General features: G+C 40.1%; 1 protein-coding gene across 3 annotated transcripts in view; it reads left to right on the top strand.

Moving 5' to 3' along the window:
• TPK1 (thiamin pyrophosphokinase 1) overlaps positions 1-25,957 on the top strand; it is a 539,274-nt gene that overhangs the window by 300,697 nt on the left and 212,620 nt on the right. For 2 of the 3 annotated variants that reach the window (XM_030551433.1, XM_030551431.1), the window contains exon 6: positions 24,194-24,289. The exons of the other annotated variant lie outside the window; for it this stretch is intronic. In XM_030551433.1, the coding sequence (XP_030407293.1) occupies positions 24,194-24,289 (96 nt within the window). The remainder of the gene's footprint in view (positions 1-24,193; positions 24,290-25,957) is intronic. 3 annotated transcript variants of the gene reach the window in all.

Raw genomic sequence — 25,957 nt, 5'->3', positions numbered from 1 at the left:
ATCCATAAAAGATGTGTAGTCTATTCCTATCACTTGTTCAAATGTTTAAGCTGTGTGCTCCTACTAAATTAAATACACTTAAAGGAGTCTCCTCGCTACAGCCATATATATGGAAATCCAAGGGACAACAGAGTCACAAACTGTAACCATTTTATAGGACACTTTTCAGCACAATCCCAAACTTCTTTAAAAGATTTCTATTTCTAATGTAAAGTGAAGAGATCTAATCCTTGCTTCCTGAGAGTACTGCCTGAGTAACCAACAAGTAAAGATCTCAGGATTTGATCAAAGGAGTTAATTTAAAATGTGACAGAAATTCCAGGCTTTGAAATTGTCTATATAACACTGTATGAATTCCATTTGTGCATGTTGTGATTGCAGCTCATTTTGCAATCAGATAACCATTTGCAGAAATGCCTTTTAACTGGCCACCTCCCTCTGGTCACCTGCATATGCAGTTACTGTGATTAGACATGAAGTCATGGTAACTTCAAGCACGAATTGTGTGCATATATTTTTGTACTTGCTGTTGCTAGGTACCTGAGTCACACAGTTCTTAAAATCTGTGTGTCAATTACTTCTGAGGGTTCCCACTGTAGTTATATCTAGTATATTTATGTGATGAGTTCATGGAAGGATCTCAAAACAGTCCATAACCATTCATTAAATGTTTGCAATACCATTGTGAGTATTTTATTGTTCATATGGTTCTGCTGAGACTTAGAGGCTAAGTCCAACTTTTCAAATATAACCTCTAACTTTTGGATCCTCAACTTAAATGCCTAGATAATTTTTCCAAGATCCCCTGTAGAGTCAGTGTCAGACGAAAGAACAGAACCCAGGAGTCATGATTTTCAGTCCCAAACTCTAATCCCTAGCCAACACTGCGTTTCTGTGTACATTTAATATGTACAAATAATTTTGCCTGTCTTCTGAGAAAGGTATTTTTAAAATCACCTAGCTTGTTTGTTACAATTTAATAGTCAGCTTAATATGATTTGAATGTATTTTTGCTTTTGCTATGTAGAGAACATAGATTTTATTTTAATGACAATTAAATTGATAAATTAAATTATCAAATAATGTAGGGTGTTAATACCTGAGTTAGAGACTAAGTGGGTGAAGTAATATCTTTTATTGGACCAACTTCAGTCCAATTAAAAAAAAAATAAAAGGAGGGGGGCGAAAGCTACCTCAGCCACCCTGTTTCTCTAATATCTGAGGACCAGCACAGCTACGACACTGCTAACTTATCTATTGGTATTTGGAAATTAAAGTGATTTATTAGCACAAAGTTTCTTGCAATCATTTTTCACAAATCCACTTCTCCTAAGTTTTGACAAGATTCTTGGTATGATTTGCAAGTAATATGCAAAGATACTTAAATAAAACTCCTGAATTTTGTAAAGAGCAAACATATGCCATCTAAACATTTAACTAACCATATACACTGCACACAGAAAATCTACAGTGCTGTCTTAATAAGCATGCATATTACATATTTACAACAGTAAGGCACATAATATAATTTTATAACTCGTCAAATTACATATAATGCGGTACTCGTACCTGAAAATAACTCTCCACAGGTCACCTGCTAATTTCAACCAAGTGTTTGTCAACTGCTGGCAGACCATTGGATTCAACGTGGTTGAATCAGAGCTGTATGGCATATGGAATAACAAGTGCATGCTGGGTACTGGTTGTGTGAATGTCCCAGGAAGGGAGCCACAAATATTTCAAGGTACTCAGGGTTGTAATACAAGTGGTGACACAGTCTCTCACTGGTCTGAATTGAACCCCAGAATATGATAATAGCTGCTTTTTCTGTGTTCCTGTTTAATAGCATAGAAACTCCTGTACTGTGTGGGCTGTTGCTGGGCCCTGATCATGCAAGGTGCTGAGTGTTTCCTGGAAGTAGTTCAGTGCATTCACTTCCCATTGCAGTGAGTAGGAATTTTATACATTGAGTAAAGTGTGCTGGACAGGCCCTTAATGGTTAATTACAGTGTGAGTTTCTGTGCGTTTGCAGGGATCCTGGGGGACAGTCAGGAATGAGAGGAGGAGCTGCATGGGGCAGTCAGGGGTGGGGGTTCTGGGGGCGGTCAGGGGACAGGGAGCAGGGGGAAGGTTCTGAGGGGGGCATCAGGGAACGGGGGGGTTGGATGGGGCAGGAGTCCCGGGGGAGACCAGGCCACGACCCCCTCCCTTTAACCAGCTCTCCATACAACTTCCAAAACCCCGTGCGGCCCTCAGGCCAAAAAGTTTGCCCGCCCCTGCTGTAACTGAAAGTGAATAAATCTCCTCCCGGCTCCCTCGCTCCTTTTAAATTTTTACATAGATACTTTTGAGAGTACAAAACAAGTCTGTCTGGGGTTAATGTCTGCCTCATGGAACTTCATTGAACATCCTAATGTTGACTAATAACAGCAATTTGTCATACAAACATATCAAGATAATTGGCTTTGCTTCAGTGGTAACGTTGATCAGACTCCATGGCGGTACTGTCTGTCACCAAAATGATGTACAGTAAGAGTGCAGATGTTATTTACAGTGTCTTTCTAATTCATCCCATAGGGAAAACTACATTTCTTCCTGTGTAGTATAATTTAGCTGTTTTATAAGGAGTACTGTTCATTCTCAACACTTTGAGCCAAATTTTATGGGAACAGATAAATAATTAATGAAAATGTCCTACGTTGTAGCTCTCTAAAGCATGATATTAGCAAAATTTTGAATGATTTTGCTATGAAGGAAGAAGTTTCTGCTATAATTAAGACACACTAATATGGTGTGTTCAAGAAACATACAGAGCACATACCTCTTTTATCTTGTACTTGTACCTTGTAGAATGCATTCATTGTTAGCTAAATTTGTATTTGTTCCTTTTTCATTAATCTAATCAGATCCTTTGTTCACTTCATTCAAATTAATACAAAGCATGCAGAGTTTTTCACTTCAAGAAAACCATTAAAATAGGATATATTATTCCATTAGATTGCATTTAGATTGTAATTTCAGTAGTTGGTTGTCGCATTCAAAGTGCTGTCAGATTGAAGACTCCAGTTTATATTCCATTTTCATAACATACACCAATAAAGTTAGGAAAGGTAAAGCAGGTGTATGAAAAAGCTATTGGTCATGTACAATACTGGGGAGTGTAATAGAATGATGCTAAATGTTTATGTGAAGGAAAAGTATTAAATAGTAACATCTTTCACTTAGTAGTAATATAATTTGTTAGTGAGCACAACCTTTGCCTTAAGTCTGCTATTAAATTCTTTCTGCTATGAACTCCCAATGAAATATTCAAAATGAAAACCAGCAATTCCCATCCTCTGCAGTGGAACTGTTATTTTTACTTGATGGAATCCTTAATTTCCAACCTCGGCCTTTGAGAGAGTTCATTCTATGAAACGGAAGCAGAAACTTGCCTCAGGGCTAAGAACAGAGCTGTTGAATAGATTTTAATTGATGCATTTGTATGCCTTCTAATCTATCCACCAATAAAAATAAAGATTGAGATTTTTTTTGTTTTAAGAGCTTATTATTTATCCAAAGCACAGATGACTATTCATAGCTACTTCTTGAAAAATTGTATGCAAGTTTTGCATGCAAAATTGACAGTATTGTTCCAGGCAGTAATTGCAGGTAGTTGCACCCCTACCCAGGCACACAAATTGACTAATTAGCCCATAACACTAAGCAGTGCATACAGTATTGGGCACATGGAGCATTAGACTCCTATACTGCACCCTGCTATGTTTATAGCTGTCTCTGTGGGCAAAACTTGCTTCTGTAAAGTAAAGAATTGGAGGTGAAATCCTGTCTCCTGGGAATTTTACTGTTGAGTAGATTTCACCCTAGATCAACCTCACTGGCCAAATCATTAGCTCAGCTTCCAGCCTAAGTAGCATAGCTGGGCTGGACACAGAAGAAAGAAATAGAATAGCTGGGCTTAGAGTAGAAGAGCTAAGCTAGGGAAATGGTGCAGAGGAACCCCTTTCCGCACCTCCAACTGTGGAACTATTATTTGGCTACTACTGTGGCTCTGAGACCTTCCTGCATCCCTTCTGTGAACTGGTAGGAGTGCAGGAGAGTCATCCACATAACAGCAGATCCTCCAGCATTTGCAATTCCCGTTGCACGCTGATCACACAGAAAGCTGTTGCAGATCTTTTTGTTGTACAGCATTATGCAACCTGAGTGTGGCTCTCCAATGGACTTGCACAAGGTCACACAGGAATTACATTTCAGAGTCAGTAAGTGAACCTACATCTCCGGAGTTCCAGCTGTGGTACCTTGGAGCCTGCTTAAGCCTGATGAGTTATCCCTGAGCTGGAGTGTGTGGTGAATCATCATAGGCCACTACCTTCAGGTATTGTGATAGGACCCATGCCATTCAAGCAGGGTTCAGCCAATCCATAGGTAAGGACCCACCCCAGGTGATCCCAATGCAGGTATATAAGCTCCTATGGGACGCAGTCTCTCCAAGCTGCTAATGGTCACTATTTGGCTAGGAACGCTCCCATTGCCAGTAATTTCAACAGATTGCTTCTAATCATGCTTTTTTCTATGCTAGTCAGCCCCTATTCTGGCCTGCATCCACTCCAGCCTCAGCCGATGACTCTGACACTAGCCTAGTGTCTTGATCACAATACCATTTTTTGCTACATAGATAAGACAGATGAGTGAAAAGAAGGCCACACCAACGGTTTGTTATTTGTAGTTAATAGTAAGCCCCAGGAATTGTTTCCAGATGCCAAGTGCATGCAACTCGTCCTTATGCATGAATGGAGTTCTCACTTTCTAAAAATAGTCAATGGATTTCAGACCTTATACATCTGGTTAATACAAATGTTTGCAGAGTAGTACCTGCCAGTCTAAAAATAGAACCTCTCAGACGAACACACCACTCCCCAGATTAATCGTGTGTGACAGAACTCAATCATGGAACTGCAGTCTCATTGTCTAAGTCAGTGCACTATGAGCTCAGCTGAAAGGAGCAGCTTTGCTGGCTTCCATCAACAGAGATTGTTTCATCTGTTGTATGCACTTCTTTTATGCATGTAACGCTTTTCATTTTTCTCCCCTTGCTGGGGATTTCAAAATGTGACTTAAAGAAAAGGCGCTGACGAGGAAGAGAACATGATATAGTTATTATTCGCAAAAGTGAGCTCTGGCAGAACACTCACTTCTAAAGTGTTATGCTGTATTTTAGCCATCAAAGTCTCATTAAAGCCTTTGGAATCACACAGGCGTTGGAGTATTTATTATTTTATAGTGCCTGCAAGTAATGGGATGTGATTAAGTAAAGGAACAGTTAGATTGAATATCAGGAAAAGCTTCTAATGGGATCTGTTACGCTGTGAAATACCTTCTAAGGGAAGACATTTTAAAATTAAGTTGCACTCAGCATTTAAGAATACACTGTATGGAACAATTCCCCACTGGCAGGAAGATAGACAAGATGAACAAATAGGTCAATTTAATCTCTAGCTCCTATGATCTGATTCTATTAATCACCGTCACACAAGGCACCCCACTCTGGAAAATTTAGAGGGGAAGCATATTTACTGTTTGAGCAATGCCTGACGAGAATTTAACGGAGTAGTTAAAGGGTAATTCTCTCAAATTTCTCACTTCTTGATAATCCCATTGCGCTTGTGGGGGAGGGGAGGGGATGTTGATTTTTTTTAACCTTCTATAGGTGCTTGCTAAATGAGTGCAGAAAATCCAGAATTTTACAGATGTTGAAAGTGTGCGTAGCATACATGTTCAAATGTGATGTGTGTGCAGAGCTGCTGTGCACTGTGACCTGAGAAGAAAAAATTTTTTTAGAATCTATTTTGACAGATACTCTTCAGAAAATGGTTTTCCTGGTGGCAAGGGAATTGCCACCTCTTAAAATTGTGCACAAGCAAATGTGGTGTTGTCCTATTTTCTCCTCCCATAACTTGGTTTCTCAAGTTGTAGGCTTTTTTGAATCATTAATACAAATGCAGAGAGGAGCAGGCTTTGAAGTTTTACTTAAACCTGATTCTGTTTGTTTGTTTTTTTAAATAGTATTTTTGTTAAGATATGACTGGAAAGATGTAAGGAACAAAAAGAAATCCCTAAAACTTGGATTTATGTGCCAAAATCATGGATGTGAAAACTTCACCTTCTGACTTGTTTAGGTTCTATATGCTCTTTCCCTGGTCCCAGTGCAAATGATTTCTACTATAATGCACTTACCCAGAGATATTACTGTCAGTCTATACAGCAGTACACTAACATGAATTTCCACTTCAGCACCAGGCTCTCTTCAGTGTCAGAATGAGGGCATGTTAGGTCAGCTTCATACACCAGTAAACTTAACCTGTAAATAGAAGCACCTGCTAGGGAATTAAAAGCACAGGAGGATACCTCCAAAGGTGATTCTTACATATGAACACTGCCACAGAAAATGAAACATCTCACTTTCCCAAGGCAGAGGTTTACCTTTTCAGAGCAGTATATTGACTCACGTAGGGCCAAGTTTCACGTAGGGCCTCAGATATTTGCACACAACGCTCATTGACTTCAGTACAATTTGTGCATTTTTATCTTAGAGACAATTTCTTTGTTTTAAAGTAAGTAGTATATATGATTATAGCCTTTACTTGGTTACTTTTTACAAAGCTTTTCTATTATTCTGTTCCAAAAACAGTAGGATAAACTTCCATAACTACAAAGATTTATACAAAGGATTTTAGCTTGCAATTTGATATATGTGTAGATGCACTAACTGGTCCATTGTCCCTCATCAACTGGGGGATGTCGGGTCAGAATCTGACCTGAATTACCCTGGCGTGCATATGATCAAATTCTGATCTATTACTCTGGTGCAAAGCTAGAGTAACTCAGTCTGGATTTACACCAGTGTAGCAGAGATCAGAATCTGACCCAAAGTATCCACTAAAGTGGATACAGTATATTAGTGTAGCAGGATCAGTTAACAGAGGGAGATTTGAACAGGCCCTGTGAGAATCACCACAACAAAACCTGCGTGAGGAAAAGCTCTTCCACCTGGGGACAGAGAGGTGTGCATAAAATAGTTTATGTATTGCACAGTGTGTCAGGTTGCACCACTTAGGATGCCACCTGATGTACTGGGATACCAGTGAGCCCTCCTGTTCTGCCAACCTGGGCACCCTTTTTACTTGTCTTGCTGAGCCAGGCTATTAAGCCTCCTCCAGCACACAGGCAGGGCTACACTCAGCAGCAGAAAGACACAGACACTGAGATCAGCTCTGGGAAGACTCCGCTTTAAGGGACTTGCCCCAGCGCTCAGGTGTCCACCTCTCTTGGAGTGCAGACCCAAAGGTATATTATGAAATCCGCTGCCGCCTCAGTGTTGGGGAAGGTATGCACAGTCTTCCCCTCCCCATATGAATTGCACAAACTGAGTTATATTATAAACAAGAAATAAGTTTATTAACTAAAAAAGGGGAATTTTAAGTGACTCAGAGGTAACAGACAAAACAAAGCAGATTACTGAGCAAATAAAATATGCAAACTATGCTTAATATAGTTAAGAAACAGGTTACAAAATGTAATTTCTTACCCTAAATGTTATTTTAGGCAGGTTGCAAAGTTTGTGGCTTAGAGTTCCAGTTATATTTCTTTTCAAACTGGACCCTTGTCTCCCCCCTTGCCTTCCCTTCAGATGTCTTTAACAATCTGTCTTCTTGGGCAGACCGGCCATGGAGTGGAGTCCCGTTTTGCCTTCCTCCCCACCCTTAATAAGGGTTACATAAGGCAGGAATCTTCTGTTTCCCAAATTTGTCCCCCGTTTCCTTTAAGTGGAAAGTTACAAGAAATCCCAGAAAATGTTTAGTATCAGGTGACAAGACCACCTGAGCTAGTAGTGTCGCAGTTACGTCCTCCAGACACATTCCAAGAGGGGGAGAGATTAGTATCTTCATGGTCTTATTGTTCCTTCCTAATGGCCCATCAAATTTGATGGCCTGTCATCTAGTGGATGTCTTCCCAATACACACCCAGTTGTAATTGTTACATAGTCCATATTCCTAACTTTAGATACAGAAATGATATGTGCATACAAATTGGATAATCACATTCAGTAAACTTTAACCTTTCTGATATCTTACAAGACCTATCTTGCAGAAAGTACCTCTATTCTGTCATATCCATAACATAAGCATATTTCCATAAATAATATGATGTGTAATATCACACACAGTATTAGCGTACCTTCACCATGTGTGAAACAGCCTGCAGGAATACTGGATATGCCAGTGGTAGGTTCTGTAGAGTATAGGAAAATCTAAGGAATTGGAATATTCCAGCTATGAGATGTAGGTGATGGTAACCTAACAAGGAAGAGTCCTAACACACTGTATAGTAATGCACTGTGCTTGCTGAGCTGCTCTGTTAACCAACTGCACATTATTTTATTCATTTTCATCCATTTGGCATCTTTCTCAATCTTGTGGCACCTCACACACTATTTAAAACCCACAGCCATAAAAATGTCTGTCAACACACTAAATCAGTTCTTCAGCTGAGCTGAACAGGTCTTCACTTGAGTAGAGTCCTACACAGGGTGGAAAAGAATGCTGCCTAACTGCCAAACCTCCATAGTCCACTTGAGATAAAAGGTAGGCTTCAAACCATGCCCAGAAGATTAATAAATCCATTCTCCTGGAGACCAATTAAGAGAAAAAATTTCCGGTGTTGAAGACCCCTCATGGCAAATGGTCTCTCATCATCCCTTTGTTTAAATAGAGTGAACTTGAGCACACAGTGGTGTTGTAAAGGAGAGAGATGACCTCTGAGGTAACTGGAACCAAGCCAGTGAGGGCATTCTAACTTAAAGCAAGCACCTTACATTTCTAGTTGTAATTCATTGGTAGCTAGGGCATACTTAACAGTAATGGTATCAAAACATTTCTGCAGGCCAATGGTTTAATTTTTGTCTGAGGTTTCCCTTGGGTCTGTCCAGATGTCGGTGTTCCAGTTACCATGTATTGAGCTACCAGATGGTTTGGTGATCTTTGTCAGAGGAGAAGGATAAAGCTTCTGATAAAGTATCCTTTTGTTGGTGTTTGTTGTCATTGTTAGGTTCAGAGTATTTGGCTTATTCACAGAACAGTTTATTTAACTTTCTTTTGAATGGGTAAAACCTGTTTAAATCTGCCTACCAAGAGAGTAACAAAACACTGAAGCTGAAAAATCCATTAAATTTCTACAATTCTTTTCTTGTCAAAGTTTGGGGTCAGTACTTTATATTGATTGTAGCTATAGCAGGTAATCCAAAGAATCAAGTCTTTCAGAGAGAAGTAACAACTTTCATCTGAATTATCCTTCTCATTATGAATTTCAGACTCAAGAATCCCACACTTAGAAATATTCCTTCAGTGTTTAGATGTTCTGACAGAATCATGCTGGGAGTAAGCCTGTTGATATGCTGCCCCTGTTTCACAAATGAACAAGACTTCAGTCTTCAGCATTATGAACCTGACACTTTTCCTCAGCAACCAAATACATTAAAAAAAGTTAAGTCCAGCTATGCAATCCCTATTCCTGATGACCAACACATGGGAGACAAAGGTTTAAAATCAGCCCTTCATTCATACAAGAGGTAAGAGAAGTGCCACTCAAGGATAAGAGAGCAAAGCCAAAGGAGCATGTTTCCGCTGGCAAAGTACTCTTTAGTGGAGAGTTAAGTGCCCAGTTTAAAATCATGAACATAGGAACTGGCATACTGAATCAGACCAATGTTTCATATAGTTCGATGACCCATCTACGTCCAAAAGTGGCCAATACCAGTTACTGCAGAGATAACACTAGATTCCAAACAATGGATAATTATGGAATAACCTTCCAAAGGGGAAGTTTCTTCGTAACTTTCATCAACTAGTAGCCGGCTTTCACTCTAAAGCATAGGGGTTTATATTCCATATATATTTGTTATCTAATGTTCAATAGAATTGTGTATATCCTTTGTCTATGCTTCTGTTGGGGTAATAGCACAGTCTATATTATATCTCCAAAATATATATAAATTTAATATATCGCTGGAAATTTTGCATTTCTTAATTCCCAGTTTTATCCCATGCCAAAAAGATCTAAATATTTTTCTACAAAGAAACATACTTATTGGTCTGTATTAAATGAAAGTTGCATGTTTAGAGCACTATTTGGGCCAGCATATATTCTGAGAAAATGATACTAATGTGGTTTTTCCCCCACTTCTTTGGGGCATGACATTACCTCGGAGGAATCATGATTCATTATTTTAAAAAGTAAAGCAAAGGATTCTAGAATAAGAGCTTCTTTACGCGCCACAAACAATTTGCATAGTGTAAGTTGCTATATTTAATGACTTGCACTAGACAAAAAAGGAGTGGTTAGGTTTAAATATTATTTGGATTTATTTATTTTTCCATTATATGAAAAAAGATTCTGAATTTTTAGAGAAGTCAGCTTCTTGGCTCACCCTAATGAAATTATTAAGCTAGGAGGAAGCTAAACTTTTTTACTACTGAGATCTCACCTGCTTAGTTCAATTTATGCAGGCATAACTGCCATTGAGGTCGGTGGGAGTTTTGCCTGCTTAAGGAGGGAAAGATCAGGTTTGTGTGGTCACAAGGATGACTTGATGTGTGACACAAAAAGTTTTTAGTGCCAGCGTTTCAGGTTTGGGGAGGAGAAGGAAAGAGGTTATCAGAATGCATAAAAGACTGAAATAAATGTGGATGGAGTTAAGACATGTACCTTTCTTCAGAAATTGTATATTCTGCATTTCACACATTTTCACACCAGTAGTTATTAGTGTAGTCGAGGCCTGGCCTGACATGAGCAATTAACACATGGAGGAAGCCTCATTTCTTGGAAGATTAGAATTAGGGAGGTAAATGAATCATCAGGTTGAAAACAGAATGTTTGTGCTGAATAAGATAAGTTAATGGGTCAGTAGGTGAAGAATACAGAATTTCTGAGCCAACTAAGATAAGAGGAAGGAGGCCTAGGGAACAATTTACTATGAACTAGATAATGGGACAAAATAAGATAGGAGTGTAGGTATGAGGTAGAGAGGAAGTCATAGCATGGACAGCACATGGACAGTGCCTGCTGCACAGGGGATTGGTTCCTGCAAAATCCCAAAGTGTGGTACAATGTATGGTAAATGCAATGAGATTTATAATAAGGGAGAGAGTTTCTGTGTAACTTTGGAGTTGTGATGTACTCTGCATCCACCCCATCCCCCTGTGTTTGAATCTGATCAATTCAGCATAGCGTTGCTGTATGACAAATAAAGATAGCTGAGTGACCAAGTCTGGAGTCGAACTGAGTTCTTGGGAAGCTGAGTGGAAAAGAGGTCTGGGATAGACTCCCAACAGTTTGAAGGTCTCACAGTAGAGGAATTTGCAAGGGCTGTAGATTAAAGAAATACAATGAATACAGGTGAATGCTTTTACAAAAAGTTTCTTCAGGGATGTGACAATCACAGCCCTACCAAAGGTGTAGACTTTGACACTTTGACTCATGCTGAGTACTTTTTCCCCGTGCATTGGTTTCAGTGGGACTATTTTGTGTAGTAATGTACTGTTTAATGTGAGTAAGTCTGACCCTAAATAAGATGGAGGAACCTATTCTTATATTGATGCCTGTATTCCTCTTAGACCCCCTTTGAAAGGCACAGCCTAAAATTTTCTAGGTAACACGAGAAAGATCCCCTGACCTATCTGCATACAGGTATAAGATATGCAGTGCAGAACAATTTGCTGGTTTGTTCAGTAACAAAATTGAATTAAAAGAATGGGGGGAAAAGCCAAAGCAAAATAACACATCAACCTGTGGAAGAGACGTCTCCAAGGTGCAGGGAGGGCGATAGTCAGCATACTACAGTAATTTATGACAGTGCTGGAGACTAAAATATATCTAGTTTCTATTTTTAGAGTGAAAATAAGAGACACTGTTCAAGTGTCTTGAAGGTCACCAAGATGGCATACATTCCCACCCCCCCCCAAAAGAACATTAATACAGTATAAGCTAATTGTATTTGAGGATAGCCTATAATTTAATGAAATCTGAAGAAGTTCTCAGTCATTTCAAAGAGCTACAAAAAATCCAAAATAATGTGAACAATCCTGCTTTTGTAACCTCTGAGAAGTGATATCTGAGAGCTGCCATCCCACACTTGTCCATACCCTAGGTGTATCAGAAAAAGGTGTAACGTTTCAGAATCCTCAAACTATGTACTGTAATCTCTTCTCACCTGAAAGGCAATGTGCTACAGGGGTTAAGGCACTGGACTGTGAGTCAGGTGGTTTCTCTTCCCAGCTTTGTGACTGACCCAAGCTGGCAGAGAAAACTAGCTCAGAAGTAATTTAGCACATCAGGCAATAGTCCCAAGAGGATTGTTGTGACCGAACCCATCACAATGATGACTATTACTATTATTGCATGTCTTTACTTTGCAGTTGGATGTCTTTGGCTTGCCTCTTCCTTTGATGTGATTAATCTCTGGGACCGTATCTTGCAAATAAACTTACAGGCCCTGATTCTTCTCCCATTTACACAGTTTTTATGTCCATGTAACCCCAGTGTCTTTGATGGTCACTGCTATAAGTGACTGCAGAATCTAGGCCCAGGGTCCTTCTAAAGATTTCTACTTTTGATCTTGCATTTCTAATAGTTAGCAAATTGCCTTCTTTCCCAACCTTCCTCTGTAATTAAACAATATTTTTCATACTTTGTGCATTAACATGTACATTTGTTATACATACTTTTTACATATGGAACAAAAGTAATCATTAGAGTAGAGAAAGAAACACTAGAAGATGTTATTTTACATATTGAGGGCAGGAGATGTAACAGTGAGTTGACACCACGCTAGATGTCAAGTAACAAATATCAAAAGTAGCAAATAATTTACATGAATTTTAAATATTTGGAATAGTAGTATGATTGGCACTGATGCAAAATATGAATTTTTAACATAGAGATCATGTCTGTCCTCCTTTATGGACAGAGTCAAGGAAATCCACAACAGAAATTGGTGAGAAGATCTACTCATTCCAAAGTTAAATGTCTGTGAAAGATCTTCAGAGTCCATTGCAAAGAGTTTCTTGCAACATCAGAATTTCTAAGTAGAGCAAACTAATCTAAAACATCAAATATTGTAAGAACACAATGATGGACATATTTAGGACATGCTTTAAATATGCCACTATCATGGCTTTCATGTCAGAAACATGGACACGAGCTGGAAACAGAGAGCAAGGGCAGTATAGAGAAACATTAATCAGAACAACAGAGAACGAAACCAAAACAATCAACATGACAATCAGAAGCCTAAACAGACCAGCACAAGACTGGAATAAATGGCATAAACCGGTGGATGCCCTAAGCACCTGCAAGTGTGAGAGGATAAAGAAGAAGGAAATTATCTCTCCTACTTTGCACATTTAGGAAATCATTGAAATCTCTTAAAACAATATGCAGTTCTTCTTTTCTCAATGGTGGACGATGTTTTCATTGCTGCTGTTTTAGCATCTAATATATGGTATGAAAAAACCATCTTCCACCAGAAGCCACATGCTGCTTCATTAAAATAAAACAAACCAAACAAAAACTACCCCACATCTTATTTACTTTGAAAAAATAACATTTGAGAAAGGAACCAGCAGGGAAGGAGGCTGCAGATGTTGAAGTCAAAGTTTCAGCTGTGAAGCTTTTTTCAGCACTTGTCAAATCTGAAAGTTGATGTAGCTTTTGGTTTGTGGAAGGGTACATATGTTTTATATTTTCTTTTTCATGCCAGCAGGTGGTATTTATCTGATAAATTGTTATGCCTGCTTAGTAAGAAGTAATGTCCTTACTTTTGTTTTTTTGGCTAAAGAGAGTCTCGCCTGAGTAAGAATTCTGGTTTACTCCTGGGGGTATTCTGCAACAAAAAATTCTGCACACAATATTTTAAAATTCTGCAAAATTTTGCATATTTTATTTGTCAATATAATCACAGCAGTTTTTGATTATTTTTGGTCATTTATTTCAAAATGCCTGTCATCAAGTATGTCTGTAACAATATAGACAACAAAAAAAATTCAAAAAATGTTTGACAAATTGATTCCTTACGAGGCATATTAATACAGAACTCTGAGTAATAATTAATTTAAACTTCAATACAGAACTGTATTTCCCACACCCCTTAGAGGCAGTGCAAAGGCTTGGGGGAGTCAGAGTAACGGAGGAGTTGAGGGAGAGGGAAGTAATTGCTGGGAAAAAGTCTGTGGGTGAGCTTGAAGAATTGTTTGGTATGAGTGGGAAAAGTCTGGAACAGATTTTTGGGGGGTTGGGGAGGGACTGTTAGTGAGCTTTCCCCCATGCAGACTCTGGCTGACCCCTAGCCTCTCCCATGCATTCAGGCACATCTTCCCTGCACCCTCGTGTCCCTGAACCTTCTGTCCACATGTCCCTCCGACCTGCACTCTTACACCCCTGTTCCCATGTGGCCCTGCATCCTTTCCTTTGCCCATGTCGCCCTGTGTCTTAACTCCCATTCAGTCCCTGACCCAGTCTTTCCTCCCCCACTAGCCCTTATGAGCCCCTGTCTGACCCTGCAGCAGCCCCATGCTGTCTGTCTCCCCATATTTCCTGTCTCTTGACCTGGTCTGGCAGGCTCTGTGAAGAAAGCAGGCTCTTTCTCTTCCCTAGCTGGGAATGGCTTCTCTGTTCTAGTGCCACAATGCCCTCTGCTGGACAAAAGGTGGAACTGCAGCAACATTCCAGCAGAAGCTTTTTCTGCACAAAAAAATTAAAATATGCATGGTTCATGAATTATGCATGCACACAGTGGTGCAGAATTCCCCCAGGAGTACTGATTGTTTGGACTTTGCTGCATATACTGAAACCTGATTAATAAATTGCTTTTGTTAATCTTGAGTTGCAATGTCACTTGCACTGTGAAGTTTTAGCAAATCAGATCATCCCACCCCAAGGTTAAAGTCTGAAATGAAATAACCCCATAGTTAAGACAAGTGGTCTGCATAATATTAGCTCTGTAGTACTGCTGAACAATAAACTAAAGGCTGAGTCCAAAAACTGGAAAGAATGCATTTCGCTTAATTATTTTGTGCCTTTGGACTTCTAAAGTCCCTTTCACCAATTACAGTAATTGGTTTTGTTTTCTAAAATAATTAAATGATTTGTTCTCTAAAATAGTCAGATGATTTCTTTTAGTTTTAGGATAAGTCTGATCCAAAAGGAAATCATTCAGTAGTTTTTCTACTCAGCATCATTTGAATTCCTAAAAGAAATAGTGAGCCCCACTCTGTCCCTTCACAAAAATTGAAAAAGTATTTAATTCATTAATTTCCTACTGATTGATAATTCAAACAAATTAATCAGCTCAAGTCTGTTACGTGTTTTTAGATCCCAATCCATCCTAAATTAGCCTGGCCTGTGGCGAATGTTTGACTCACTCATGCTTCACAGCTGCTTAAACCAAATATTCCTTTATTTCTTCATATCCTCTCTCTCTCTCGCTGTTGTGAAAACCTCATGATGCATTTCAGTCTGTCCCCATCTGAAAATCAGTTTCAGGCTTTGGGGGCACTCACTGAGCACTTGAACAATATAAAATGAGGCAGTACTCCACAACTTGATTTAAGATCTGTCAGCCTGAGAAGAATGTTGAGAGGGAATGTTGTCAGGAGTAGCATCTCAACATTTCTAAGATGTGTTAGAGCTGTTTTCTCTCAAGCCACAGAGCGACCCCCTCTTACATTGACCTGGTAGTCAAGGCCAGTGGCCGTATGGAGACTCAGATGTCGAGATTTTAAAAATGGGTTCGTACCTTATTCCTCAATAGCCATGCTGCCGGGTGCACTTAAGGACACAAATGGTGGCAAAGATATGTATTTCTATGAAAACTTTTTGGTTCAAAAGTTATGGGGCTGGAAGAAAAATTTCAGTGTACCAAGATGCTTGTAGATGGAGAAGGATTCAGACTTTCACTCTTGTAACCCATTGTGCAATAGGCAAGCGCAGTTGTAATTCCTTTGCTCCTATAATGACTGTCACTTGTCTTTAAATATGACTGCAGTTGGAAATCAGTTTCCACATGTAGAGTTCAGGAAACGTGCCAAGGCAAGTTGGTGTCTGTGTTCCCTCCTACTGTTCACCAAGGTGGCGTGACAATTTTCTATTGCAGTGGCTCTCAACCAGGGATCCAAGGTCTGCTGGAGGCTGCGAGCAGGTTTGAAGGGGGTCACCAGGCAGGGCCAGCATTACATTCACTAGGGCCCAGGGCAGAAAGCTGGAGCTCTGCCACATAAAGTTGAAGCCTGGGCCATGAGCCTTTCCATTGGGGGCTGAAGCCAAAGCCTGAGCAGTGCAGCTTTGCAGAGGACCCTGTGGCATGAGACCTCAGGCAATTACCATGCTTTGCTACCCCCTAACATTGGCCCTGGCTTTTATATGCAGAAAACCACTTATTGTGGCACAGGTGGGTTGTAGATTTTTTAATAGCATGAGGGGGGAGAGGCTTAGAAAGAAAAAGGTTGAGAACTGCTATTCTGTTGCACGTTTTACGTCCTTCATAGCAGAGTGCCAAGCTTGCTTGTCATGGGCCATATCCTCCCAGGTCATTAAGTCCATCCCGGCAGACTGTATGTGCTGCTTGATGCAGTCCTTGTAGTGGAGTTCCTACTGCCTTTTTCAAATTCACTATCTAGAACTCTTAGTTAGTCAATTGTTATCCGTATATATGATGTGGCTGACCCAAGTCATTTGCCTCCATGCTAGCATGGTTGCTAGCTGTAGTACTCAATTGTTGGTGAGTGTCAGAGCAATTGATTCCCATTATGCTGCGTAGGTGGCATTGTAGCAGGCAGTCAAGTTGTGGGATATGGTGACAATAAAGGTGGCAAGTCTCTAAAGAGCACAGAACACAAGGGAGCACAGCTCTAAGTTTTTGGCATTTTGTGGACACTTTGACCTTCCCTCTCGCACACCCCTATCTTGTCCAAAGACTTTTTTGTAGACTATCAAAAGCTGAGGCCACTGACATGAAATGTGCTGAAAGTTCTTTATCGATGCTGCTGATGTAACTGTGCTACCTAGGTAGCAGAAGGACTTGACATTATTTAATTGGCAGCCATTCGGTTTTATTTCTTGTGATGATGGAAGTAATGGGCTTCTGCCAGGAGATGGATGACACGGGATTTCTGTTTTCTTTATATTAATACAAAGGCCAAAAAGGGATATAGTATGGGCAAAGGAATTCAGCAAATGCTGCGGGTCATTCTCAGAAAGGGTGACAAATGCTGAGTCATCAGCATCCAATAGATCCTTTATTTCATTTTGCTGGGATTTGCTTTTGACCTTGAATCGGCGAGGGTTTAGAAGTCTGCCATCAAATAGGGTTGTTAAAGTCACACCTGTAGGGGTAGTGTATGAGGCAACTTCTAGCACTCTAGCCAGGAACAAAGTGAATAATGTAGGGGCAAGCACACAGCCCTCTTTAACCCCATGGGCTACAGGAAAGGGATCAGATGAGTCGGCACTCACTGATACATGGGTCTATATGTTGTCATGGAAGCAGCATATAATATTAATTTGTCTGGGCAGCCAAACTTTGCAAGAAGGCACCACAGAACAGAGCGTCTGATGGAGTAGAGCGCCTTACTAAGGTTGACAAAGGCAACCTACTGGGGCATTTGTTGTTCAGAAGCTTTCTCCTATAAATAGCATAGGGTAAATATGCCAACAGTGCTGCATGATGAAAGAAAACCACACTGGGATTCAGGAAGTATATCATCTTCAATAGCCTGAAGTCTTTTCAGCAACAGCTTACCAAGGGTCTTACCAGTGATGGAGAGGTGTGAAATGCCATGATAATTGCCACAATCATGTCTGTACCCTTTACGCTTATAAAATCTCATTTTCCCAGCAGAAAGTAAGTTTAGTAAATCTTTACAAATTGTAGGACCACTATGTTTCAACACTTTAACTGGGATTTCATCAACTCCGTTTGCCATTTCCATAAATGCGTTCTTGGTTTTCTCCAAGGTTGGTGGACCTTCAAGTTCAAATCGGACTGTTCTTTGCTCAGTTGAGTCTATTTGATCACATGCACTCAACTCACGATTGAGGCAAGTCCCAAAATGTTCTTTCCATCTTTCTGATATCCTACTGTGCTCAGTCAGGAGGGTGATGCCATCAGTGGACCGGATTGGACAGTTATTGGCTTTTCATGGTCCATAAATGGACTTTAACACCTGAAGAAAAACCTCAGGTGTTGTTAGTATCAGTAAGAGTTCATTGTTCTGTTCCTTTATTTCTCCACTAAGTGTCTTCCATCTCCTGCAGCTTTTTCTGCACTTCAGATTTTGAGGAGGAGGGGTTGTTCAACTCTGTGCATAGCCTGATGGGCCACAAAGAGTACTTGAATATTGTCCTTGACAAAATATGGACTGGTTTGATGCTAAGTTTGGACACCAAGGACTACTTCAGCTGTTGATTGTGCTGCAATTTGAAAGGCACTCCACTTTTCATCAACAGTCAGCTTACTCTTGAATTTGCACAGCTTAATAGTGTGGCATGAATGGAAGTTATTAACGGGGTTCTTCCCTCTTCTGTGCAAAATTTCGAGACCTGGACACGTCTGTTTAGTTTTGGGGGCAATTTTCAATCTAGGACTGTGAATGCTGAGATTGTCTAGTATGGATAAGCTGGTGATCCACAAAACATTCTGTGCCTTGCCTAGCCCTGTTAATGTAGACATCCCTCAGGCATTATGATGAGTAATGACTAGTCTAGAAGGTGTCTTCATTTTAACTGACAGTACTTCCAAGAATAGAACCACTTTTCTGGCACGTTGAAAAGGGTGTTTGTAATAACACTCTGCACAGAGTTTGCCCTCTCTAGGGAGTAGTTTTCCATTTGTATTTAGAGACCCATTTCTGAATTTGCTCATGACTCTTTTCCAAGTGATGTAATAATTTCCAGTGCAAGCATTGAAGTCACCCAATAATAAGATTTTGTCATTGTTGGGTATGTTTCTTAAGGTGTCACTCAACTGGCCATAAAACTGAGTCGTCTTTTCTTTGGGAAATAAGTAGTGTTGGGACATAGGCACTTATTATTGTTACCCAGTGTCCCAAGTCTTATTGAATATCAACATTAATGGTCTAGTGAGCCATTCAGCCAGCTCTTTAAAACTCTTGGATGTAAGTTGTCTTGAGCTGCTGATTTTTAAATGTCCAACTTCTATAGCTTTTGTTTAACATCCTCCTCAGATACTGGTGGAACTGAAAGAATGGAATGTTTTACATCCTCCTCATTATCTTCCCCCCTCCTCATGCAGAACAGAAATACTTATTGAACACTTCTGCCTTTTCTGCTTTATTATTGATCATTTTATCATTTCCATGTAGTAGTGGATCAATACCATTATTAGGATTCTTCTTGTTACTAACATAAATAAAGACAGTCAGAAGGAGGTTTATTTTAACTCTGTTGGCCACAAATTTCTCTTTGTATCTCTTTTCTTCCCTTATTAACGTTCTGCACTTCCTCGTTTCAGATTTATATTCATTACTGCTAATTCCCCATTCTTCCATTTGTTATATTAAAAAAAAAAACTGTCTTCACTTCCCCTCTAAACCAGATCAGGTTTTTTTTTAAACAGTACAGCCTTCTCCTCAATTGTAGAATTGTGGCTTTGGGGGCATCTAATAAAGTGTTCTTAACAATTCCCAATTAAAATTCACATTTTTCTGATTACATTCTTCCAAACTGACTTGTCATAATTATTTTCAGCTTTGTGAAATGGGCCCTTTTAAAGCACCAAGTGTTCATATCACTGTGCTGGTTTTGAATTCTGTTTGCACACTATAAAAGTGGTCAAATCATGATCATTTGTACCTAAGCTACTATTAATTTTTAAAGCTGTGATCAGTTCCTCCTTATCCATCAAGACAAGGTCTAATATAGAATTCCCCTGTGCTGGTATGCAAGGCTTTCTACATTAAGAAATGATCATCTATAATATTTAGAAATTCCAAGGATGTTTTAGTACTGACAGTAGAAGACCTCCAGCATATGTCACTCAAATTGAAGTCCTCCATGATCACTCAGGTGTTTTTACCTACACATTCTTGTCATTACTTTCCAACATGACTTACAGTGGGACCCATAGGATAATGTGGGCAATTTTCAAAGCTGTACCAGCTATGGAATTTGAGCAGAAACATATTTCTTTTCCCTCCTTTTTATGGGGTTCCTTTCTTCAAGTTATGACTTCATTTTTTGCTATTAATCTTGTTAGCAATACCCTGGGTATAGCAACCTTTTTGATTTGTTACTAAATTAAGCACTTCAAATGCCATTTTGAATTTAGAGAACTGGACTCCTGGAATCTTTCTTCCAGGTCTTTTACAGTCAATATGCTGTGAAGGTTCTAGTGAGACTGTTCAGAATATTTTTGGTGTTTGCACTTGAAGTGTGGCATACCTCTGGTTCCTCTAAGAACTGTGATATTTCACTGCAAGCTGCTGGATGTAAGCTGCTGTAGTTGAGTCTTATGAGAACTGCCTTGTAGCTTCTTTTCAATCTCTATATATTTTTTTATTTTCCAAGAGCATCTTACAAGACGGCTTTCTTAATAACAGAAAATGGTAAATGGTAAAAGCTTTCATAGACCCTCAGTTGAAAAATAGAGTGTAAAGTAGTTCAGCCTTCCTAGATTTTAATGCAGAGTTATAGTCTGCCTGCAATTGCCAGAAATTGACTCTGCAGGGAGGAGATAAGACTCTCTGCCAGTGATTGCAGAAAGGGATACTTCAGTGTTGAGGGGGGGTTAAATTGACCTATAAACTGCTTACTTCTGCTAGCACTCTGGAGCCAAGGAATGATCCTGTCAAAAGATAAGACCCTCCTTCTCTGTTGTGAATTTAGGAGCTGTCCTAAACTCTCCTGTCCTTTCTCCCCAGGCTTGGGAGTAACCATTCCTGCCATTGATTTAGTCATCACCTGTCATTTTCACTTTCTTGTTGTTATAAGACTGGCTATGGGGGCTATGCGCAAGGTGGAAAAATGGTACTGGAAGTGTGTTCTGGCATTTCTATAACCCATAAGTGATAGTACTGAAAGTGCCAGAATGGTAGTCTAGCTCCCAAAGAAGTGATAGGATGGTGTTCCAGAGTTTTCCAGCATGACTCGAGCCTTGCACTGAAGTCTGAGATTTCCGGGTTAGGGAACTCTGAACAGTTTGAGGAGGTTCTGGTCTTTTCATGCAGTTGTTTACAACCTAGTTTCTCCTGTCACTGGAGACATAAAACAATGACTTTGCCCCACTATTAGTGAGTGAGCAGACTCCTCTTCTCAAGTGGGCTTCAGTTAAGGAATCACATTTAGCAATATTATTGTCCAACTCAGTGCCAGTTCAATATCTTCAGAAAGGGACCTCACAGTATTAGCAACATTCCACTGCGAAACCCTACCACACGCTAACCTCCCTGGGTTTGGTTTCTGTCATCTTTCTGGTTAAGATGAAAATTCTTTCTGGTTTGGAGTAATATGACAAATTTTCACAACTTCTCTGAGGCTTTTTTCATTACCGTACCACATGCACAATATGAGAGGAAGGCGTTTAAAGGTGGATCTCGCCAGATCTGGGCTGTATCCCAGTGACTTCATTGAGGTCAGAGGAATTCCCTTTAAAGAGCATCCATCCTCTTCTAAACACTCTGTGGACAGTTTCTTTCTGTTGTCCAAGAGTTTGAGTGTAAAAGCTGTCTGTAGAGTATTTTGAACAGGTTGGATACCTGTTGTAATCAGAATGGATGCTTTGAAGTGACTGTGGAGGCACTAATTGCTTTGGGTGTCTAGTGGTGAGCTGAGATGACGCTATTCAAGACCTGAGGTGAGTTTTTTTTCCAGAGGAGAAGGCTTGAGAGTGCAGACAAGAAAAAAAGCAGACAAGTTCCAGAAGTTTTTTTCCCTTCAAAAAGCTCCCATTTGTTCAGGTCATTTTAGAGAGAGGAAAGTCCAAGGATCAAATGCTTTGAGGAATAGATGCTTTATCAGCCTCAGGGAAGTTGCTGATTATGTGAGAAACAGTTGGATACAGATTCTAAGTCAGCCAGAAAACTGTCTGACTTTTCTTCTGTGGAGTCGAAGAAATGTATGACGAGGTGGGAGGAAGCAACAGGGATGCAGTCCTACAGGCTGTATCCAAAGGCAGGAGGGGGCAGCCTCCAGTGTGGCCACTTGTTGCAGGCAGCAGGTTTAATTTGGAACACTTGTGTAGGCATTGAGCAGTGCTGTTTTTTTCCCCCAGCGTTGTTTGTTTTCCCGGCTACCCACAGGGTCTGAACATTAAATACATTTGAAAAGTTTTCTTGGCTGTTGAGCAGCTCTAAGCATTGCTTGTACTTTTTCTACAAGTCACCTTATCCTGATTAAGTAAAGGACTCTCTTTCTTGTAATTAATGCTCAGTCAAGGCTCTATAGTTGTCTTGGGAGAGAGAGAAGGGGAGGCATTGGTGGCTTGCAGACGTTATACCCACATAGGATAGTAGTGGATATAACCTCCAAGAGCATGCTCATTATGGCTCTTTCTACACCTGTAGGAGCTATGTAGCTCCCCACAGTGCTTGCCTCCTAGCCTTCACTGTTGGACAGAGGAGTGGGAACACTGCCACACTTCAAACTACCTAACACCTCCTGGAGCCTTACAATCAGTGCTAGGTTTTCCCTCTCTCTCTATGGTGGCAATAGCATTATTGCTGCCTTCTTCACAGGCCTGCTGGGTGGGGAAGGAACTCCCTGTGCACTTGTATTGGAACATCCCTAATATGCCCCTGAACTTTAGAGTACTGTCAGGTGCCAGAAAAGCCACCACTTCATTCTTCACAAATAAACTGGTTTGGCCTCAAAGGCTTTCGAGGTGAGCACATGTGTTGGGAACAAAATATGTGCCATTCCCTTCTCAATGATTCCCCTTTCTTTCCCCCCTTCCCCAGTTTGCTACCATTTTGTTTGTTTGTGTATGATCTCCAGCTGTAAACAGAAAACACATTTTCAGTCATCAAAATAAGAGTTTACCCCATTTTCCTATTGCGGATTTGTCATTTTGCTGTAAGCCAATGACTAAGCGCTACTTGCATGCTGCATTAGTGAATTCTGCCTCTGTTTTAAATATGGCAATGGGGGAGAAACTTGACAAGATTTGTTTTATTTGCCTTACCAACATTGTATGCAATATTTTTTTAGACTCTTATAATATGTTTTGAGCGGTGAGAACCTAATTTTCTTATCGGTCACTACAGTGTAGGGCAGAAATATAAAATGAATCAGACAGACATAGAGCCAGGAATCTTTTAAGGAGACCTTGAAGTGGTAGGTAAGGGAACCTCTAAATCTAGCAAGTATGGTTCTTATTATAATTTATGATGCCATACGGGGGTGTTTTATCCTTGAAACCTCTTTGAATGGTGACTTTATACGGTAGACATTACTTTTTCCTTACTCAGCTCTTTGGCAGAGGCTTAGGAATTATTTTAGCTCTGAATTAAGAAATCTAAACTCCTGCTCTGTTCCATTTTTAACGTTTTCTATTATTTACTGTAGTATAAGGAGGCTTGATTTTTTTAAATCCTTCCAAATTAACTTACACAACATTGCTAGTTCCAGCAAGCTGACGTTTTTGTGGCCTTACATTTATACACAGGTTTCAGCATATAGTAGAAATGTAACAATTGCAGCACCAGGGCAACTACTGGAAAAGAGTGTGATCCTGCAAGGTGCTGAATACTTGCAACTTTCATTGCTTGGGAATGCACCGATCCAACATACCGCCTAAGGACATGCGTATCCAGACTCTCAAATATTCTCTCTGAATTTAGTAGAGTAACTTGTGTATCTAGTTAGGTGTGGGGCTTAGGTCCTCAGCATCTCTCCGCCTTACAGTTTTTGTATTCTGATTCTGCATCTCTGTGCACAGACTTATGGGCAAATGGGCCACAGTTCATTTAATTAAGAACAAAATACACCAATATATAATCCAATCTACATAGTCATGATGTACATCATAAGACCAGCAAATGACTAGAGAAACCATTTTTTCTTGTTCTTGAAACTAAGAAATAATTGACCATTTGTGTTTTCTTTCATTTCCTATTTTTATTGCTAGGGGTGTGAGTTGATAGAGACACCGGATCAAGACTTCACTGACTTCACCAAGTGCCTTCAGATACTTCAGAAAAAGATAGAAGAAAAAGGTCTCCAGGTAAAGCCAACTAATCTTTCGATCTGTGGTAGTGTTATAACTAGGGTGACCAGATGTTCCCATTTTATAGATACAGTCCCGATATTCAGGGCTTTCTCTTATATGGGCACCTATTCCCCTCACACAATTTTTCATGCTTGCTGCTTGGTCACCTAGTTATAACTCTTCCTCCCGAGAGAGCCTAGGCTACTGCATTAAGCGTGCACTGAAATGAAATGGTTATTTACTGTAGCCCTGACAATCTGCATGGAGAGTAAATATTTGTTTTTGCTAGGTGAAATTACCGTAGATAGACGGACAAACAGCTTTCTTAAGACAGCTTGTATTGATCTGTGTTTAATGAACTGCCTAACATGTTGAAAATTGATTTGTGGGTGGTTGCTGGTGCTGGTGTTCAAAGCAAGAGTCCCACTTGGGTATGTAAATAACTCTTCAAATCTTGGCACTCTGGACATTGATGCTGCCCTCCGAAAAGGAGTTAAGAAAACAAAGAACCTCAGGTTGACCAACGGCTTACTCCCTTTGAAATCAAAGGGACTATTTTCAGAGTAAGCAAAGGTTAAGCCAAGAGTGAGAGAGGTGGAATTTAGCTCTCCCTTCTCTGGCTTGGGGGAGCTGATGATGAGAAGTTCCTAGGGATCCCATCTTTTTCTTCCAGTAGAAGAGCAACAGCACCTGATAGGGAAAGAAAAAAGAATCCCCTTTTACTCCTCCTCTAAAGAAAGATCTCTTCCTTCCATGGATTACCTACAGGATGAAAGGCAAATCCTGGAAGGAGAAAAAGGAAATACCAACTGTTGCCTTCCCCAGAGAGGAGAGGTGGAGGAGAGGTGAAGGAGACTCTAGCCTTTCACTCACTCTCTCCACTTTGGTGGTAGAAGGGGATAAAGATTCCAGCCTCCACCAGCTCCCTTTCTATTACAGTGGAAGTGGGGAAGAAGGAAGTGTTAATGTTACCCCCACCCTGCTCCCTTGTTCTCTGTGCAAATACATAATGCATCTATTTTGCTTAAAATCCCTTTTGAAATGTGTTCAACTTCTGATAGGGAAGCAATTCCCTGAGGCATTTCTAAAGATTCTGATGAGGAATCTCCCACCATGCACCTTTTTATGTGCTTTTCCCATCAATACAGATTCTCCATTCTGATAAAAACTGGGGTGGGTGATTCCCCTCCACACACTGCAGATGCTGTTGTCTGGCTACTTATGAGTCAGGAAACCCTTTCAAATATGTTTACTCCGTTGTACCCTACCTCATCTCCTGGGTGCACAAGATAGTGTAAGGCTGCCTCACCCTGTAACACCAAGATCTGGTAAGCTTTGGAATCTGCTTTGACCACTGAGCCAGTCAGGTGCTGCTCATTATGAATGAAAGTGGCAGAATTGGACCCAGGATGAGGAGGGACTACAGTAAACCTAAACTTGATTGAGTTCTGTGCCCTACGCTCTTATCAGTCCAATTTACTGTGGACAGATGGGTTTTAAAGGGATGTCACGAGAGGTTTAAAACTGAATAATAACCACACAGTTGAAATGAGTGCAGTAGGAGTGTGACGTCTACGAAGGCATTTCAGAAACAAGTAACCTCTTCCTTAAATCTTTGACTGCTGTGATCTGGCTTTCATTTACTAGTGTAATGTATTATCCTTTATCAGTCTTAACAATATA

This window comes from Gopherus evgoodei, chromosome 2 (genome assembly GCF_007399415.2).
Source record: "Gopherus evgoodei ecotype Sinaloan lineage chromosome 2, rGopEvg1_v1.p, whole genome shotgun sequence".
Classification (NCBI taxonomy): domain Eukaryota; kingdom Metazoa; phylum Chordata; order Testudines; family Testudinidae; genus Gopherus; species Gopherus evgoodei.
This window is presented reverse-complemented; position numbering and strand designations above follow the sequence as displayed.